Source organism: Triturus cristatus, chromosome 3_2, assembly GCF_964204655.1.
Source record: "Triturus cristatus chromosome 3_2, aTriCri1.1, whole genome shotgun sequence".
NCBI classification, from domain to species: domain Eukaryota; kingdom Metazoa; phylum Chordata; class Amphibia; order Caudata; family Salamandridae; genus Triturus; species Triturus cristatus.
The window spans coordinates 808,288,083-808,309,643 of NC_140584.1; the positions used below are offsets into that span (position 1 = coordinate 808,288,083).

The 21,561-nt window shown below is 42.2% G+C and overlaps 1 protein-coding gene across 5 annotated transcripts in view; it reads right to left on the reverse strand.

The window, feature by feature from the left end:
* Positions 1–21,561, reverse strand: part of CYP20A1 (cytochrome P450 family 20 subfamily A member 1) — a 279,688-nt gene that overhangs the window by 54,798 nt on the left and 203,329 nt on the right. For 3 of the 5 annotated variants that reach the window (XR_014980004.1, XM_085648947.1, XM_085648945.1), the window contains exon 12: positions 6,599–6,688. Coding sequence is in view for 3 of the 5 variants with exons in the window: in XM_085648947.1 (XP_085505073.1) it covers positions 6,599–6,688 (90 nt within the window). In the remaining 2 variants the exon portion in view is untranslated. Of the gene's footprint in view, positions 1–1,083; positions 1,136–6,598; positions 6,689–21,561 lie in introns of all 5 variants that reach the window. The other 2 variants (XR_014980003.1, XM_085648946.1) reach the window with 1 other exon arrangement.

A 21,561-nucleotide genomic window follows, 5' to 3' on the forward strand; every position in this document is an offset into this window, starting at 1 on the left:
CTTTCAGATAATCTCTTCCCCCGAAGATATTCGGGATCTCAACCATAGTTCTCTCTAACATGCGCGCACCAGGCTTTCCTTCAGCGCACACACACACTTGAAAAGCGCACACAACACCAAAAGTCCGTTCCTCAACTTTATATGTAAATTTATATGGGCAAAATGTGAAGAGCAGTGGCAGCGCATTTGTGAGATCGGAAGAAAGAGCAGCTGTTCTGCCATTGACACGCTGCAGATTAAAGAGCTCACAGTTTCTGCATTTGCTGCTTGCTCTGTTAATGTTAGGAGCCAATTAGTCTCTCAGAAAGGCGGCTTGGTGCAATGGTAACACTGCTGACTCTGAAGCACAGGTGGTGGGTTCGAATCCAAAGATTGTTTTTTTTTTGGTCTTATTTTATATGCTTTACTTAAACTTGCATTCCCAGAGAGTTCGCTATTTTATGATTTTGTTGTTCATCTGTATTTTTTCCTGTGCATACTTTGAGGCTTGAGCCATGTCAGGTGTTTATGAGAGGCTTTGATTGATCGTGCAGGTCCTAAGGCTGAAGCCATACAAAGTGCGTGTCAGTGGGTTGGCCTATCTGCAGAGCACACAGAACAATGTTTATGTATTCCATTTGCAACTGAAATTCTGTGGATGTGTGTGAGAAGGGGGGTACACAAAATCAAAATATTTGTAGGGCAAAAGTAAGATAAATTAAAGTGCTTAAATTTGATGGAGTGCAGTGCATGTTTGGGGCGGTGAAGTGACAGCGATGCGAGGAAGTCCATTGGGGGAAGAGTGAAAAGAGGATGCTCCAGAGGAAAGAGAGGTGGTTTAAAGTGCAGATGGACAACATATATAGAAAAAAAGAGGATACATATTTATCATAAAGCACACATAACTGAAGGCCAAAACTCCTACCACAGGCTTCAATAATATTTAATTCACAGACTTACAGTTTCAGAATTGAAACATTTCCAATACTAATTGTTTATAACAAATCATTGTTGTTACTCATTTATCTAAAACAGCTAACATCTATTAAAAAAGACAATCATACTGACAGGCTTTAGGTGTATGCCAGTTGTTGTGTCATTTACCTGGATAGAATTACATCTCAGAGAGAAACCAAAATACCGGTCAGGTGGCACACTATGGGAATCAAAGAAATATATTTGACATACTCCTTTCTAGAGAGCCCCCACTTTTCTCATCTCACTTAAAGACCTGTCTGCACATACTTCATTATGACTGTTTGCAGCCCGCAGCTGCGGGTGCTTCTTGAAGTCTGGTTAGAGCATATTTTTCCAAAGTTAATGCTGCATGCAGTGCAAGACACTGGGCAAGCATACGTTTAAAAAAAGCTAAAGTTGTCATGCTGTACAATTTACACATTAAAGTAACTGTTGAACATATTAATGCAGGAAGATATGGGCAGTTCTTAATGTGTTTAATATTTCAAGACTATACGTTACCAATGCTGTATTAACCTTGCTTTATCACTACGTTCATTTGCTTTAAAATGCACCATTTGCCAATCTTTTTTCATTTCTTTCTCCGGAGAGGGACTCACCTTGGACTCCAGGATTGTCCATTGAACTTGTTCACATCGCTCGCTATATAAAAGTCATGCCCAACGTTTACGCCTCACCACTTTCAAATGTCACCAGCCACCACTGATACTGTGATTCTGGACAAATCACTTAATCTCCCCATATCTTAAAAATAAATCTTAATGAGTCTTTGTATAATGCAACTGGTGCTCATGCAAAGGGCTCCAGTGCCCTTGTGCCACGTTCACACTATAAAAAACGGACAAAAACTAGCAACATTTGGGGCCACAACGCAGGAAAGAAAGTATTGCAGACAGCATATTTCTATTTTTTTGTCGTGGAACTGGCCTGCATTTCATCCACAGAAGTATTGCTGCACATGTTATGTGATAGACTGTTTGGCAGTTCATGTTTAAAACCACTCACTTTTAATAAATACTTTCCAAATATTTTGGATGTATTAAAGGGAAACACTTCCACATATTAAAGAAATACACTACTTGAATATTGAATGCAACCTTGTAAACTATTCAACAAACATATAAGAATATATTTAAAATATTTTCAAGGGTCAGCTCGTACAAGTAAGAGTGCAGCCCTTTACATACGATGCTGTTAGAATTTGGCCAGTTAGGTGAATGAATGTCTCTGTTGGGCTTTTTTCCAGTGAGTGGTGATCTTAGAATCACATGCACTTTTTTGCCAATTCACCAAGAACCCACTACAGAGACATCAATGATGTGCAAACTCATAAATTGGTGGTCAAGGCGTGACAATAGAAAGGGGGTTGCAGTCACGACGAACGGAGTAATGCAAACCAGAGTTTGCCTGTCAACTTATACATTTACTTTTTTAAAACTCTGCAGCAAATAAATGGCAACGAGGACAAATGTGACAGTAAATATTTTCTGGTTTAAATGACTGCAAAGACTGCATTTTAAAATATCTTATGGGTTAAGGACACCCTCTGAAGATATATTTGTGTGCGCTGGAAATTTCAGGGGATAATACGGATGGTCGGTAACTCTGGGTGTTAATGCAGTTGCTGGAGAGATCTGTCTTTTTTCTAGGTCCTGTTTTTACTCATAATGCTGCATCTCCTGTAAAGCACAAGGTGTATTGTTATCTTTCTCAAATTGTTGTATAGTGCTGCTGAAAATGATTCCTTTACTTAGTAATACATTTATATGACTACAGACAGCCCCACTACATTTTAAATCCATACTTTTTGTTTCTCCCAGTTATGCACTCCTAACATAGACCTACCTCCTTCGAGTACATGCATGCAGCTTATATAGGAAGGGTAAACAAAATCAAAAACCTGCTCAAATGTTTCTTTCAAGTACTTGACCTGTAAAGTGATACCTGTGTGCTTTTGTTTACCCTCCATTGTGTAGGAATCTAGGTATTAGGCTGCAGGATAATTTTTTAAAATAAAAGTATGGCTGTTGACCCTTTAAAGGAGGCCTTTGTTTTGGGCAAACCTAAATTGTAAATAAGAAAGCCCCTTCACTGCCTGCAGAATCCTGCTCAGAACCGAAAGCAGAAAACCCATGGGCCCTGCTCAATATGCTCGGGTGTTGGCGAATAACACTGGGATTTTGTTTAGCATATTTCACTTGGTCCAGCCTGGATCTCGGTTCAAGCACAATAACAACTGCCTCATTCTTCTGACTGCTTGCATTAACCCTGCTTTTCAGTTAATACATATAATGGTAGCACCTTCTGTGTCCTGTCCTTTTCTACATCTAGGGCGTAGATGCGAAAGGAGTAAACAATTCATGTCACAAGGGTGTGTATCTACATTGTAAAACTGGCTCAAGACCTTATTAAATAGAACTATGTGTGTGGGTAATGCACCTGTTCCGCATTCATTGTTTGGAGTGGTGATTGCCACAGATTTATATTGCTGAACAAAGAACTCGAATGCACGATCAGTTGCTTGGTGCACATAGTCTTGTTTGCAGCGCACAGAGGAAAAACATTAGAGGGAACATTGATCTCAACATAACCTTACAAAACAAAAACTGTCTAACCTGTAACCACCTTAAAATAAATGATCTTAAAACAGAATTCCTCCTTTTGCTACCACACAAACACCCACCGGACATAGCAGAATGGATGAAAAAACGAACAGCTTTTAACTGCTTACCACACATCATAGATTCAACGAGATCTCTGGGAACAAAGCTCAACAAGAATCTGAACATGCAGGGGCACATCAGCTCTATTACCAAAGGAGCAAACTTCCACATGAAAATATTAAGGAAAATTAAACTCTTCCTTGCCCGTGAGGACTTCAAGTCGGCTGTTCAAGCCCGAACGGTTCCTAGATTGGACTATGGAAGTACAACTCTCTGCAATCTTCCCAGATGTAAACTGGCGCCACTAAGGGCCTCTCTTGAGACTCATCACAGGATCTAAAAGAAACACTCATCACTCCTGATATGAAATCTTTAAACTGGCTCCTACTTGAGGCATAGATTCACTTAAAAATCACTTGCATGACCCAAGAAGCTATACACTTCAACACCCCGAGATATCTTGCACAAAAATTGGAACCTTTGAGTGGCTGTAGAGCTTTTGCGGCAACTGCACCCTACAGTTAAAACAACTGAAATTCTATAAAAAGAAAACATATAACTGAACATTCTCAGGCATTGTCTCGAGAATCTGGAATGCCCTACCCCCTGAAATCAAACTGACCCCTCAACTGCTTCATTCAAGAAAGAAGTTAAAGTGATACTGATAAACACATTTTTACCATAGAATCCTCAATCTCCACTCCTGAACACAATGTGCCCCCTTAGTCATGCATGCATGCTTATCCCTCGCATGTTTAAAAAACATTTTTTGTATGTCATAGAGCCAGTGGTGGTCTCTCTTGAGGCTTCTATCATAACGTGTTCCGTCCTTGATGATAATAATGTTCTTTATACTCCCTATCTCATTACACACTGTAAATCACTCAGATAGCCGCAAGGGTAATGGTCGCGCTATATTAAACTTTATGAATGGATAAATATTTTGCAGTAAAATGTTTCTATGTTTCTTGATACTTGTTCCCTACTGGGGCATATTCTGAGAACCATGTATCTGTGTAGAATGTATGAATGACTTTGTCTAAAGTCCTATAAAAGGACATGTAGATTTCTGTACCACAGAGTCCCTTTTTCTCCCACTTACAGAAGGTGAATCTTTGCCGGATTTCACTTAGAACTGTACTGAGTTCTTTGTACTAGTGATTTGTTCGGTTTGCTGCTAAACTTGCTTAAGACATGTTTAAGGTAATTGCCTATTCTTTATATTAAACTTTAAAACGACAACGCTTGTCTGTCATTCTTACAAGAATGTTTCAGCACTTATTATTGAACATAATATATATAGGCATAGCGACAGATCCAATCGGGGAGCACCAAAGTCCATCTAGGGACTACACCGTTCCCGATCCTAGTAGTTGGCGTGCTTCATGAGCTAGATTTTAAGATAAATTTGTGCGCCAACAACCTTTTTGTCACCCTTGTAATTTTGCCCCCATTAACAAAATCGGCACCAACCTTTCCGCAACCAAAATTCAGCAGGCTTGGATTTTGCCAAATCGGGTGCAGCATGCTAACGTGGGGCAGATATATAAAGAATTACCATTTACCTTGGAAAGTTCCATAAGGAATTCCATGAAAATAAAAACGATAGCCACACAGAACTGTATAAGCTTCGCCAGGTACGTAATATTGGGTCCCTTTTTCAGTTTTTGTACATTGCTTAGCCGTAAACAGATCAAGCCTAAGTTTCTGATAAATGTTGCGCGCCCTGCTTATAAAGATCAGGAAAATTCAAAATTAGGAAACAAGTCCTTCGATACAAAATTCTGCAGATGTTATACAATAGATTAATAAAGGGTTAGCTGGAAAAATGCCACATGACTGGCTGAAAGCTTCAGAAATATTTCTGAATGCAGCAGGCTTGTTTACCTTTCCTTTATTGCGACTATGAAGGAAACAAAGTATAGGAGTTACTGCCCCCGCAAAACATGCTAATCACTACACAGCGTAAGAGCAAAGCGCAGCATGTTTTTTGGGGGTGGGAGGTGGAGCTCCTTTATCTTGAAAACACCTCCTGATGTTTGCAAATATCTTTCAGAGTTAACACAAAAATCAGCACAGCAAGAGGCAAGGTCCTGCACACTGAAGGGGCTTTCTCTTTCCGACCTGCCATAGAATCTGGGAAAAGATTCAAACAAAAAGGGGCATCACTCAAAGCTTCCCTGGCGGGCCGAGGGCCTAAAGAGTTTCAGAATGCAATATCGAAATGCTTGTAGTTACCAGACATGCTGAAAGCCCAGGGAAGAATATCAATTTGTAACCAGAAGGTCCCAGAGTTTATCTAAGCAATACCTTGCTGCCAATTAACAGGTAGAAGTTAGCCTTCACCTTTCATCCACCCATTCTACCTGCTGCTAATTCTTAGCTAGTCGTTAGGAGCCTATTGAGGGATTGACACTAATTAGGATCCCGCTAAATCACAGTGAAGCTGTGGCTTTCATATTTTACCTCTCACAAGTGATGATTCGCTAGCCCAGTGAGTGACTACTAGTTCAGACCTGAACCAGGAGTCATGGACCATCCAATGGTCACCATGAAAGTGGCTGCAAGTAGTGGCCTCAGGCAGGAAAACCCTGGACCACTTAATAATTCCACCTCCAGAAAATTCTCCAACAGGTTAGACTGACCTGTGCCTTAACCTGGACATTTTCCTAGACTTGAACTCAAATATGACTGACCTCTTTCTTCCAAAGAGAATTAGTTTCCACATTCTATAATGGAAACTCATGATTATCTGCTGCTCCAAAGACCTAATCTACACTCTGCACATTCATTCACATACCAGCGGTCCCTCAAATATACAAGTAAACTAACTCCAGGTTAGATGTGCTAAATAATTCTTTGCCAATGAACAGTCACTGTAAATGAGGCTTTAGAAATTGTTAGCTTGTGCAGATGTCACTGGTGAAAATTTGTGCAAAATAGACCCACTTGGTCTGGATAACATTCTGTTTGCTTACCTCAACTCAGGGCACTCCTGACTCCCCATGAAGCCGAGCAATGAAAGGCTTTTCCGGGCAGACTCATCGTCAAACCTATCAGGATCAAATCTGCATTAACCAAAAAAACAAAAAAAACAAAAACATCAGCATGGATTGCTTTTAGGTTCTCTGTCAGACAAATTAGTACCGCAGGACTGAGCAGCACTGTGAACAAAAATCTTGCAGCCGCCATTAGAGGATATAGGCCGCGATCCTGAGTCCTTATGTTCGGATAAAAAACACATATAAAATAGCAGAGTAGGGGGGGGAGAGAACCAGAGGGACACCCCACCCCACAGGACGCCACGCACTGCCAAAGTTTGCCACCTGTGAGTGCTGTACCCAAGTTCCCACCTGCCAATTCTCCAGCCATGTGCAGTGGAGGATCATTTGGACATGGTAGGCTGGCCACCGGCGGGGGGTTGGGCACAGGGCCAGGTTCTGCAGTCAACCCACTGGTGCACACAGACAATTGATAACAAACATTAAAAAAAAATTTAAAAACTACTGAAGCTGGCCAGTTATAATTCAGTCAGCTAAATATAACTCGTGAGCACTATGCACTGCTTATGACCTCACGTACTGCATCATTATTGACATGTTAAATTACATCATTTATTACATCACTCAATGAATGTAAGAGTTTGCGATACACTTTCCATACTGGAAGGTATTAAATAAGCTACACTGAACCCCAATTTGAGATCTCCTTTGAAGTGCTAATTGGAGTAACCTTTCGCAACATGCAGGACATGAAGCATAGCTGTGAAGTCTCCCACATTTCAGAGATATTATGAACATTTTTACAGGTACTCAGGTTCATAAGCCATATAATGTCTCTTTAGACATTAATACGATCAGCAATTTCTGTAAGACTACACTTACATATGTAAATTGCTCACGAGTGTAAGTTACCTTTGTGAATAACCCTAGTAATGTCTCTGTAGACAATAATGCAGTACGCAATATAATAAATCTTGACTACCATTCAAAAGAGTGTTTGGTCATTATTTTCCTTAATGAGATGCACTCATTAAATACCTCATTTGGAATAGATTTTTAAGTCAACAGTTTTCCATCTATGCATTAGCCAAAGACAAGACATGCAGAAACAGGTCCAACGCACAACCTTGCATAATTGTGTCTGTACAGTAATACCTTTCACGTATTCCTGAATTGAACAGAATGGCATATATCATTAGAAGAACACTTACACTCATAATGCGACTGGGACCATTTGCGTGGGTCACCCATATGTTATAAATTCTTCAGGAAAGTATAATGTCTCATAATTCAACTTTTGAAAAGGAAAATCTGCACCTTATAAATCTCTAGTTTATGCAGGAATTGCTAATCGCACTACATGACAACTTTTTAACATCAGCATGTGCACAGGAATCCACATGTGAATAATGTACCGAAGTGTAACATACTGTAAGGATAAGCTTTAGTTTTTCTCTCTTATTTTGCCAATATGACATTGATTTAAGCCTCAGTCTCCAATTTGTTTAAATGAAGTACTGTTTCCTCTTAAAACGTTACTGGTAGTTAAACCGAGCACCATATAATTTTCACCATAATGAATCAGACTTGTCTCCAGTACTACACTATTTCAATTAAATACAGGTTCATATAGTCAGTCTATGCTGTAGATGTTTGTGGGCCCTTTACTACCTACTTTGTTATCCAAAATGATCTAGCATAGAATAATTTGAGAAGCAGTAGCTTAGATGATGTAATGAGTGACGTCATCAGTCATGTTATCTGAGATGTCATCAGGGATCTCATGAATGACGTAATATGGGAGGTAATAAGCATTGAATGGCTGGGGCACAAGTTATAATTAGCTCACTGAACTATAACTGGTGAATTTCATTTTTAAAATGTTACTTTGTGTGTGACTGTCACCTAACTATAAGGTCACCTTACCCTCTTGTTTTTTCAGTTAATAAAAAAAATTATAATATATTTATTTTTTTCACTGAAATTCCTCCTTTAGTATTAGGATTAAAGTAATATAAAGCATTACAATTAATGGTGCTAATACTCTGGCTAGGTATGCCATTATAGAGCCTGAGGATGGTCAAATAGCATGAGAGTAGTTTAAAAATAATTCTCACTTCAAGATGAGCGAGTGGTCAGTGTTAACTTTTGACATTTCAGGACGTTAATTAGATTCTGTTGTTTTCTGTTCTCTTTATTTTCTCACAATTCTTGACTGATCTGCTTCTGGAGAACACTTCAGTGGCTGTTGTGAGCCTGCTGGGATCCTCATATTGCAGAAAATAAGCCCCGAAGGGGTCAGGAGGGTGTGGCGTCCAAAGGGGATCGATGTTTCTTATTTGGTGCCTAGTTATGTTGTACCAAAGCATTACAAACTATCAACGAAGTGGAAGGGGGAGATATCTAGGGTAGACGTATTACTTATTTGTATGATTTATATCAGTTGCCTTTTACATACTATCTTTCCAGGTCTCTCATTATTTTTCTCCTTCTTTACAGACTTTTGTGGAGCTCGTGGGAAGATGGTCCTACAGGTGGAGATGGATAACTAATCTGGATTTTACAGCTTGCTAAAAACCAACTGTGCCCCCTTTCAGAATAAATACTCCTATCTACTAGCCTACTCATACCGCGTAACTGATGACTTAGTTTAAGGTATTTTTTCTCAACATTAAAAGCCTCCAGTATCCTATCAAATTTAAAACTGTGGATTGTTGTAAACATTTTAAAGGTGACATTGTCCTGTAAGAAGAAACCAGAATTAACTAACAAATATAGAAAACGACAGCAAGAATGGCTTCATGGTTTGCTCTTTTCAGAAACCTCAAGCAAAAAGAAATAATAAATGGGGTAATAATGGTAAAGACAAGCTTAGGCCAAAGAGGATTCCTATAAAACTGACCAAGAGGAGTTATGGCTTCTTACCCACTTACATTCCTCAAGGAGATTTTCCTCTCATATGACTATCAAATGCTTAATTGCAGAATCCCCAGATTTATGGAAGAGTACAGAAAAGACTTTAATGCAATTTTTCATAACTAAACATCTGCAGGTGGGAATTATAATCTTGTCCTCCAAACTATATTTGGAAATCAATACAAAAATTCAGATCTCTGAAGACTTTGTGAACACATATCACTCAAAGGTGTTTGTGTGTGTGTGTGTGTGAGCGTGCGTCTGTGGAGGACACACAATACAATAGTAAATGACTTTCCATTAGTTTCTTTTCCACACCATATATACTCAAATACAGTATTTAACAGATCACCCTCCTCTAGGTTAATTTGACTCACCCTTCTGAACCAATCTCTATCGCACATTCGGACATTTAGTTCAGAAAACAATTTCCCCAGCCAAACAGGTACTTTGTTCGGCAGCGCTGTCTGTGTCTACACGAGACAAACTTAGATAACAGATCACCCTCCTCTAGGTTAATTTGACTCACCCTTCTGAACCAATCTCTATCTCAGGCTAGGCTTTTTTAGGGTTGCGGCTAGACATTAGCAGATTCATGCTTAATGACAAGCTCTGGAAGAGAAATCTTGATATACTGGACGATTCTTGGAATTTGATGAAGGTGGCTCAGGACCTCCTCCATGGAAAATTCTGTTAATGTATTGCAATGCATATTGTGGTATTAAGTGAAAGCAGCCATTGGGACTAGCTTTGTAAGTAGAACCCAGAGAAAATTAGACAAGAGGTATTCAGCTTAGGTCTCTCAACAAGCCAAAGATACCCAAACAAACCATTTGGCATTCTGAACAGTTATCACTTCTACGTGGTCAAATCTCTGAAATAGAATTACATTATACTGCAGAGTAAAAAAGCTGAATGCTGGCCGTAAGATAAATCTGAGACCTCCTTCAGCAATACAAACAAATCATGTCGCCTCTATCAAATGTCCTAAATTTTAAAAATAACACAATACATTTCTACAAGCTAAACAAATGCAAACTATTAATCAACAAAGACATACCTAAAAGTCTAATGGAATTCATGCACATTTATTCTCATGATAGCTACACTATCTATCCACAATGAGAAATATCAATATCTAAATAGATCATTTTTGCCCAAACTACCGCAGATAGAGTTGGATAGCCTCTACGCACCAATGCAAGAGGCTGAAATTATACGAGGGATCACCACTCCCTGCTAATAAGGCCCCTAGCTGAGATGTGCTTCCTAATTCAATTTACAAACAAGCATTTGCCATGCAATAGGACTCACATTCACGCAAGTTTGAGCTATAGCCATTATAAATGACAATGCCTTTTATCTATGTTTTGGGTTTTAAAACATAAGTAGAAGGCATTGTCATTTACAATACTAATAGCTTAGACTCTCGCAAATGCGAGACATATTGCATTGCAATAAAGGGCCTTCTCGACCGCTGGTTAGATTGTAAATATCAGAGGCAGAGACCGGCCTGCGACATCTTCAAAGTAGCGATAAATAGTGAAGTGAAGAAGATGTGTAAGTGTTGTAAATTACACAGACACAAAGTGTAAAGTGAGAGTTACATATGACCTGAGCTATAAACACTAACAAAGCGCTCCAACACCTTTCGCACTGTGATTACACTGTCGTGGCTCAGAAGGAAGAGCAGGAGGGGGGGGGGGGCTATTTCCTGCCCTCTCCTTGATTTGAGTGTGCAGTGTGGCACTACGTAATGTTATTGCTATCTTTGGCCTAATAAACACTCCAGCTGTAGTAGGGCCCTGGCTTTACCTCCTGGTGCAGGGTGGGCTATGCTTTATGGTGCGCAAGGAGGGAGGGATGGTCTCGGCTGCAGCTCCGTCCTCGTACAGTGCCCCGCTATTACTAGTGAGAGAGAGGCGCTGAGGTGGTGGTGGTGTCATTTGTATTGGTGGTGGTATAGGTGGTGGTACTGGCGGGACTGGTGGTGGTAGTAGTGGTATTGGTGGTGGTACTGGTGGTGGTGGTATTGGTGGTGGTACTGGTGGTGGTAGTGGTAGTACTGGTGGTGGTACTCGTGGTGCTACTGGTACTGGTGGTATTGGTACTGGTGGTGGTAGTGGTTGTGGTGGTGGTGGTACTGGTAGTGGTGGTACAGGTAGTGATACTGGTAGTGGTGGTGGTGGTACTGGTGGTGGTAGTGGTGGAGGTATTGGTAGTGGTGTTGTTGTTGTTAATAAAACAGGCATTTGAAAACAATCTGTCTAGTAGCTTTAGTACAGATGACATGTAACACAGATGTGCTGTTAGTTCTAACCCATTAGCACATGATTATGTGCTACCTGAAATTCACATGACAATTCGCTAATCCTTTCTAATTCCATTTTACTTGGGTGGGTGAAAAAGATGATGCCGGGTTAAAGTGATTGAAAGCAGGCGCACGTGTTACAGGGCGGCAGTGCTGCTTAAAAAAAACACAAGCTATTGGCATTGTAAATGACAATGCCTTTTATTTATGTTTTAAAAACAAAAACAAAAATAAAAGGCATTTTTATTTGCAATGTCAATAGCTCAAACTTGCGTAAATGCGAGACCCAGCGCATTGCAAATGCTTGTTAGATTAGTGAGTAGAAACGCTCCCTTCCGGCCCACGTGGCAAATTAATTAAACAAGCGTGGCCGCTAAAGTGAAAGCGGACCACGCTGCAAATAAAAAAAAAATAGTGCTTATGAAGGAGACCGTGTAATGCCACAAGTAAAAGATCCAGTCCTCATGGGAGGTAACAAATGGCGACAGGGCGGTAACAAGGAGGGTCTAACCAGCCTTATTATCAATCGGAAGCCAGCATTTACCAAGGACAATGACACCAGCCAAAAATATGGGCGGAGAGAAGGCGAGGCTTCCATAGCATACTCTACTACAGCATGCCCTACAGCCTCGCAGAGCTAGCAGTGCATGCGCGCTGCCGCCAGGCTCGACCTAACAACAATCAAACATGTTCCAAAGGAATCATCCTCTCACTTTTAAAAGAATTCAAGATTGAAGAGAAAGTGTCAGGCATATCAGTGGAAACAGACATAGAATTAATCCCATAACCATGTACATAACCGACCACCAGCAAACTGCTAAATTCAAAATGTAAAATCTATGCAAAAAATACCATCTTCACAAGTCACTGTTTCACTCAAATCCTTAATTGAGTCCTTTCAAAATATTTGAAGGGGAGATATTACAGTAACAATAGTAGCCTGCTCTCACATGTTCTCTTGAGTGTCGAACAAACAACTGTCTCTGCAGCTGCCACCAATGCCTGTGCCGAAAAGACATTTTACAGAGTATGCCGGTTATTCCTTGTAGCAGCAATGAGCAAATTTGATCTGGGACCATCATTTCCTAATGGAGCGAGGGCCCTGTATGACTCCGCTATGGAAACAATTAAAGTAAACAGCCTGGCCTCAACATCTTTGCATAAAAGCATGCAACTGGACAAGGGTGCCCATCATTTCACCCCATTTGTATTCCTGCTGTCTTTAAATTTTCTCTTAACATCAATGAGATCAACTAAAAAGTTTACATGAATCCCAGCAAAGACTAATTCCAACAAGGGTGCTACATTTGTTCATGACAAATTGTTTATTTCTGACATAGAGGGATCAGTCCCAGCTACTCACTCCATTATATCACAATACCCTAAAGTGACTGGATACTCCTTCAGTAAGGAAAGGGCATTGAAAGGGGCGTCACAATGGCAAGCATAGCACTTTAAGACTGGAGTTCTATATGCAAACCATCGATTAGACACCAGCCCCTCAAAGGGAGTGGGTTTGAAGGGGAAGCGGTCTCTGTGATTGTGTCAGGCAGTCCTTAGGACCACTGCCAAATGTTTTAAAGCAGCATTTTTCCCTGCAATGGATACGGGCTGCTTAAAAAACACAAGTTTCCTGATTTGGAAAGCAAATGGTGGTCTGCGGTCCCGTGCAAGCCACCATCCTTGGTTTCACTGTAACTGACAGGGGCTTGCAAATTGCAACCTGCCTAATTAATATTTATTAGGTCATTTTGAGATCTCCTGCAAATGTACAATTTGCCATGTGGTTATCAGTACATAAGTTGTATCGGAAATTGAGTATATATATTTGCAAACCCGTCAGTGTAAAAATTGCACATCCTGATTGGAGAAAGGGTCTTGTACATTGGGGCCCAATAATACTGCACACTTCCTCAACCTCTAAAAAGTAGTGATCATTGACATATCATATCCAGAATTCACAAAATACTATTCAGAAACGTGAACAACAGAAAGCAGAAAAAAAGAAATGGCAACAAGCCCTGAATGCACTCTCAGAAAATGAGACGGTGCTTCCTGAACAGAAATGGCCTAAAACACCTTACAAATCAAATCTCTCCACAAGCAGAACTAAGATTTACAACCCACACACTCTACACAATTCTAAAACTTCAATGCAAGCCTCCTCAAAAGAAAACTTGCTGACTACCAACACAGAAAGAAGGACTGTCTTCATAATGTTGAATTGCATCAAAATCCGCACGTTTTGTAATGAGATACAGAATGGCACTTGAAGCATCATTTTGAGTGTCTATAATAGTTGAAGACACTGGTCCTGCATCATACCCCCATTACAACCACATGGCAGAACATTATTTGATGAAGGGATGCTCCGGATGGTCCTATTGGCAGTTATTTGCCTCCAAAACGAAGTTAAGCCACTGGAGAGACCAGACAAAGCGTTTTTCGTTTCCTTCTTTAATTTCTTTCTTGGCCTCTGTTATCAAACCTCAGCCGCAGTCCTAGTCCTCTCAACTCCAGCCGCATCCTTTATGGTTTTACTGCCCTTCTTCTTAATAACATGTTTAAGTCTCGCCTAGCTTTGCTGCGCACATGCGCAACTCGCTCGGCGAAATTTATTGTAAATAAAGAGTTTGAGAAAAGGTCTTGAAGCCCCGCCCCTTATTTCCATTGGCCAGCGTCACCATTTATGTTACACGGTGGTCTGCCATTGGAAATCAGGTGTTTGGGTTGCCTCCCTTTCACTTTCTGTGCCGGCCCAACCGGACTGGCTCGCCTGCTTTCCGTTCTGTCGTGAAGCAGTTTCTTATCGCAAGGAGGCGTGTTAGATAAACAAGCTCTGCGATCCAGTCCAGATGGGCCGTCCCAAAAGGAGAGAGGGCACCGCTGTTTATTTCTGCATCGAAGCTTTCACTTTAAAGTGAAAGCGCGATGCAAAAATAAACAGCGGGAATGGTGAGCGCTTGGTTTTCTTGTTGAACTGTATCGACGAGGAGAAAAAAATATAGGCTTTAGGACATGTTCCTATTTTTACGCAGTCTGAACAGTAAAATAACGATGATGGTGGAACTTTTTTTCAAAAATCGGTCTGGTGGCAACCCTAACTTAGGATAAATGTACTGTACAAGTATTTTAAGAGCAGAAAACGTCTAAAAACTGGAGGTGACGGGAGTAAATCATTCATTGTCCCGTCTGTTAAAAATATTTAGCATACGAATATATCAACAAAAAGTGTGGATTTGAGCACACAGTTTCGTTACTTCACAGAAGCACTGAGAAACTGATGAGTGCGCCGTTCGTTATAATATGTTCCATGTTGGCCCCCCAATTATTCTACAACTGATCCGTGATCACACTTTCTTCAATTTCTATGGCGTAACCACTAGTCTTTCAAAAGATAAGTTAGACGCGGACGTTCAACCAATTTAGCCGTCAAAATGAAGCTCATGAGGTAAGAAAACAAGGCATGCGGACCTGATAGTGGGTGTTGTACCCATTTGTAAAGATGATAGAGGATTGCATGTGGAAATGATGGTGCTGATTGTGCAGAATCTTGGGGGAGGAGGCACAAAATGGCGGAAGAGCACTTTGAACCGCCAGCCTCTTGCTTAAAGGGCAATGAATGGATAGCGACATACAGAGGGGGAGATACACCTTACCCGCAAGTCAGATGGGAAATTCCGTGGATTGGTCATGTTGGGGTTGTTCAAATGTATTATTCCGAATCCCTTATTCTCCGCTGCTGTTGCGGCTAGTAGCTGGCTAGTTCATGCTTATATTGGCAGAAAGCGACTGCACTTTGTATGTTAAAAGGTGGTTTATATTGATGCATGCACTTCACAACAGGGCAAGGAAGAAGAAACGTGCCGACTGCTATTCCGCCTATTTCAAATCGCACATGTTCTATAGGTTTTACTGTGTAAGTACGCGATGTATATTTTTAGGTGGATGAATGCCATCACTGGAATCGGGGTGACTGTGTTTTATGGAATGCCCAGTTAAGTGATGTTCAACAGTGCCATAAAGATGCAACTTGTATGTTAGACCTCGGCCAAGCTGAACTGACTAGCCTATTGTAAGGAAAGCTGTTAGAAGATTTGCTTTCACTGAGATTATTGATATCCTAGAACAAACAACATGTTTTCTGGTACTAATTGTATTACATGCAAATGTTATGCGCGCCATTGAATCAGATACTTCTGCACGTTTCTGGCTAGAAGCTGCCTATGAGGCAGGTATCTAAAAACATCTAATTTCGAGGAGATCCTGCTGTTGTGAATGCTTACATGAGACGCCTTTGTCTGAGAGAAGAATCGCCGCTGTCTAACCTATCGGCGAAAAGTGTGTTTCACCAATAGCCCTGTTGATTCTCAGCTTTGCTCCTCCCTATACGGAAAAGGGAGAGCTTATTTTGACCTGTTGGTGTGGGAAGGTTGTGGGGGCTCTAGAAACCACCCAGGAGCTGCTGTTTCCCTCTCGTGAACACCGATGCTTTTGGTATTCAGAACGTCCTGTTAACATGTATGCTTGCCAGGATCCTACACGGAGCACTGTCCCTACACTCAATCATTGTCGATACTGTTACTTTAAGAAGTTGTTGTTACACAAGTTATTTCTTGCTAACAAAAAATAAAGATGTACTGTCTCGGGAAAAATCCCACGCCAATCTTATCACTATAGTTGGTCAGTCCAAGCGAGCAAGCGAGCGAGCGAACAAGCGAGCTGCAGGAGCGGTTGCCGGTTGTCGCGACTGAAGCCGGAGCCAGAGCCAGAGACGGGGTGGCAAGCAGGCAGGAGCGGCTGTAGCGGCTGCCGGCCGCCGGTCACCGAGTCTGAGAACTGGAGACAGGAAAAAATCAAGCTCGGGAACTGCCCGCCCCCACTTTAGTTGAGAAGGGGCAGTTTGGTGCGGCTCGCAGGAGGAGCGGCTCGCAGGAGGTGCGGCCGCTTGGAGCTTCAATCCCTTTGCTGTTCACGGAGCTCGCACGGAGCTCACAGAGCAGGAACACAGAGCACGGAGCTCAGAGCGCAACGAAAGCGTACGTACGGTACTGAACTCGGGGAGTCTGGTTGGAGCTTGAGCAGGGCATTTACGGCGATTGCTTTTGCTCGCTTGCTCACCCCATCACCTATCAGCCTGCTGTTCTGGTTGATGAGCACCGCCTGGTGAGCCTCTATGGGCGGCGCCTTCCTCTTTGCTGGCAGCGCCTTCTCCTCTCCTCTGCTCTGTTAACGGCTCAGCTAGCTCCACTTCTGCTTCCGACAGCAAAACCTCCAAAAATACGGAACGTCTTGAGGTAACCCACCACTTACAGCTCGCTCAGTTACACAGCAGCAGTGGGACAGCAGTTTACACGGCTCTACGGCTAAGAGGGGCTGAGAGGAGGAGTGGCACATAGAGTGATAGCGGCGGGGCACAAATACAAACAAAACTAACCTCCCTAGCGGAAAACGCTGCAGTGTTGATGCGATGAACAAGTGACCACATTGCAGGAAGTCACCTCGACGTGCACCCACTGGGAGGACTACTATACCCACAGTGCATCACTCCACATAACAGCTAACGCGAGTGAGGACGAGGTGGGGGCGGTCTGGGCCCAGGGCACCCCTCTGAGAATTGAGAACTGATTACTGGCCAGCTACATCTCGCCGCCACGCCCCTCTCACCTGCCTTCATTATCGCTGGAAGACCGCGCATCGCGGGACGCGCGCGGGCGACGCCGGGCCCTCTGTGGCCCTCAGTGACCGAGGTAGGCTGGGCTGGGCCCGGTCATTTACATTTTCTTACTGCCACATTGAACTTGTGTCCGCTTTCGTAGGTTTGTGATTGATCTGTGTACTGTCATAGCTATACTGTATCTCGGACTTACTTGGCCGGTCAGTCTATTACTGTGGAAAATAGTGTGGAATATGTCTAAAACCCTACGTTCAGGAAGGGTAGTGGGAGAAAAACCTGGCCGAAAAATAACTACCTCCCGCACAAGAAACAAATCAGTGAATAACCCACCGTTGAAAGGTCAATGCCAACTACCTGAACTTTGGGATCTAGCTGGTCAAAAAAAATCCAAACTGGTCATGCCAGAAAGATCAGATACTAAAGCTCGGGAATCTCACTCACCAGCCATCATAGACCCCCAACCGCCTCTGGCACAGCATGGGGCCCCACAATCAAATGTAGGGGGGTCTACCTTACGGGACTCCACAGAGGGGAAAATGATGACCGTAGGTGATCCAGTGCATATACCACCGATCCCTCAGTCACCTATGAATGATAGGCCGGGGGGTGACTTATCTGCACTATCTAATGACCTGGAACTTTGGGGACGCTACGTAAGCCCAGCTAAAGTGGAGTCTTTGGAGCAGTTTCAAGCTTCAGCGGGTGCCACCCCATCGGGGTTACTGTTGTATAGTAGCACCCCTTCGTTAAATGGCCATGAAATATCCGACTTGTTAAATATTTCCAGGAGCCCTGACCTTAATCTCTTGGATAATTGCTGCACTGCGGAAGTACGAGAAAAGCCGATCTCTGAGTTCATGATCGCTATGGAACAACTCCTCGCCTCAATCTTACTGCTTTTGGGGAAATTTGTAGGCAGCTCGGACTGTATTCTTGAATCAGTCACGCAAATTTTAAAGACATTGCTGCAGAAATCGCCTGATATGAGGAAGGCCTCTCCCCCCAAGTCTGAGCATTACTTGTCCGAGGGGAAAACCGGAGATACTAGAGGGGAACTGGATAGGAAGGTTGAATCGCCTACTCTGGAACCTCACAAGGATATGCCCCTTACGGCAGCTCCCAACTGCATCAAAAACACAGTTCTGGAGATAGAGGAGGAGGATAAACCTTTGCCTGGCCCTAAAGTGGTCCAGGAGTTGTTTCCTATTTTTGTGCCTGAGTGCGGAAAAGAATCCCTGGACGATAAACGGGAGGTAAAAGAAGAAAGGGGAAAAAATGGTAAACAAAAAATTAATAAAGGTAACAAGAGGAAACCAATTCGAAAATACAGAAAGAAAAAGCAGCGGAGGATTATTTTCCAAAATACTTCAGCGGCAAGGGAGAATGATGAAATCAATGAGGAGCCCTCTTCTACTTCCTTAAAGGTGGACATTGATTTGAACTTAACTAGCTTAACCTCTGTAGAGGGGGAAAACGAACAACATAGTCTGTTTACTCAGGAAGCCACACCGCAAGTAGGGGGCTCTCCCCCATGCTCTCCTTCACGGAGCGCATTAAGAGTGCCAATTTCTTATCCATCTGGGGCTCTTAACCCATTGGCCCCCCCCTTTGCTGTAACACTAGAGTCGGAAAATTACTGTCCTCCGGCCCGATCTGTAAATATCACTAAGGCCCCGGTGGACGTACGTGTATTAGATTTTGTACCTTTATTTGATACTGACCTTTTGTTAAATAGAGCTTGGCTTCTCAAACGTTTTAGTGAGGTTGAAAGTCTCTACCATATTCAATCTAGAGACATAGAACTGGTGTCTCTGTTGGGTGGAAGTAGGGTACTGAGTATACGGGTGAAATTTTATTCGCCTATTATAACAAACTTGATACTAGAACAAGCTGAAAATTTTCAGCGCCTAGGCATTGACATTCTCCCTATCTCCAACCCAGGCAAGCCAAATCTTTTAAGTAACCAGGGGTTTGGGGGTGGTGAGCAAAACGGGGTAACCTCTCCCCTTAGAGACCTAAAAATTTGGGTTTCTAGGGGAAAACGCTCAGTTTCGCACGTGAAGCCACTTCCACTAACTGAGAACTCCTCACTCATAGATGATAATAACCGGTGGAATTGGCTCCATAGTGCATTATCAACAAAAACAAAGGATAACCCCAAATTGTTTCACCATCTTTAACACCGCATTAAAAATAATTTCCTGGAATGCGGCTGGATTCCACAGTTGCCCAGAGAAACTTGCTTTTTTATCTTCTCTGGGTGCGGATGTATTGTGCATTCAGGAAACATGGTGCATTGATATGCTAACTCCATCAAGAGATTTTTATGTCCTGGAAGTACCAGCTGCGCCCTCTAAGAAAGGGCACGCCAGGGGGGGGATTGCCTGTTTATTGTCAAATAAACTGCAATGGAGATTCTCCCATTATATTGATCCTAGTAGACCTTTCCACACAATAACTCTAGAAAATCTGTTCCATAATGGTGAAAAATATCCTATGGTAATTTTTAATGTGTATATACCCCCTGAGGAGCGTTTTAATGATAGTTTGCAGCAGGTTCTCCGATATATTGAACAGATAAAAAATTCCCCATCTTCCCCTGTAATTTTGCTTGTAGGTGATTTAAATTGCAAAATCTCAAATGCTAGTCTGAAACTCTTCAGGAATAAAGTTAAGGAAGAGGTTCATTTTATTCCCCAGACGCTTTTCCCTGAGAACTTAGTGACAAATAAAAGAGGGAAGATTTTGTTAAAAGAATTAGCGATTGGGGAGGGTATTATTTTAAATGGAAGATTTCCATCTGACGTCCCCGCTAATTATACTCATAAATCCCCCTTTGGGTTGTCAATTTTGGACTATGCTATAGCAGACTATGGCCTGTTTCCCCATATTCTGGACCTAAAGATTATACCTACGTCACTCAGCGATCATAGTATATTGTTTTTAACAATGTCTTTAAATTCTTTGAATACGGCGTCTTGGTCGCTTAATGGCAACAAGGCTACCTTCCATGCCTCTTCTGGAAGGTGCTTTTGGAACGTTGCCGCCATTAATGGGGTGCAGGACCTATTGGCCGATACCCTAAGGGTAATAAACGAGTGGAATGGTAGCGAATTTGTTTATTTTGAAGAATTTATGCGAAAGATTTTATTGTACGCAAAAAAAGCTGTTCCCCCTAGGAAAGGAGAGGTAGTCCCCAATTCATTGCGTACCCTGAATAGGGAAATAAATAAACTAGTTCGCGAACAGTATTTAGAAAGGGTTCTGGAACGTGGGAAAGAAATTGCCAGGTTAAAAAGAAAGAGAAGCAGACTCAAGCAAAAAATTAAAAAGGAAAGGGAGGATGAAGTTTGGATTAAACTAAGGGAATCTGCTGTACATGGTAATATTAAAGACTTTTGGGCAATAATTGGGAAGGGATGCGGTACGCGCCATACCCCCACCCCCATTCCTATACCAGAAGAGGTATGGTCCTCTCATATCCGAGAGCTCTATGCAGGGAACGGGACCACAGGTATTGATAATTTCATATATGCTGCCCCTGAAGACCTGGTTTTCCTTCCCTCAGAGAAGGAAATCGAGACGGCTATAAAAAAATATGCGGCCCTCTGGGGCCATGGGACCGGATGAGCTTCCTATGACGGTCCTTAAACAAGATCCCTTAAGTTGGAGCAAAATCTTGTACCCCTTGTTTAAGGCGTGCCATCTCTCCAAATTTGTTCCTGCGTCCTGGAGAGGAAGTATTTTGGTCCCTATCTTTAAAAAGGGTATAAGGGATAGCCCTAGTAATTACCGCCTGATTGCACTCCTCGACTCCATCGGAAAGGTCTTTGCGAAATGTCTCCTTAGATCTCTTTCTGATTGGGTCGAGGACGGCAATATTTTGCCGTTTGAACAGTCTGGTTTCCGAAGGGAGCATGGTACGCTAGATAACCTGACCGCCCTTCAGGTGATCACAGATAAATATGTCCAGGTGAGAGGAGGAGTGGTATATGCCGCCTTCATTGATTTCTCCACAGCGTTCGATAAAGTAGA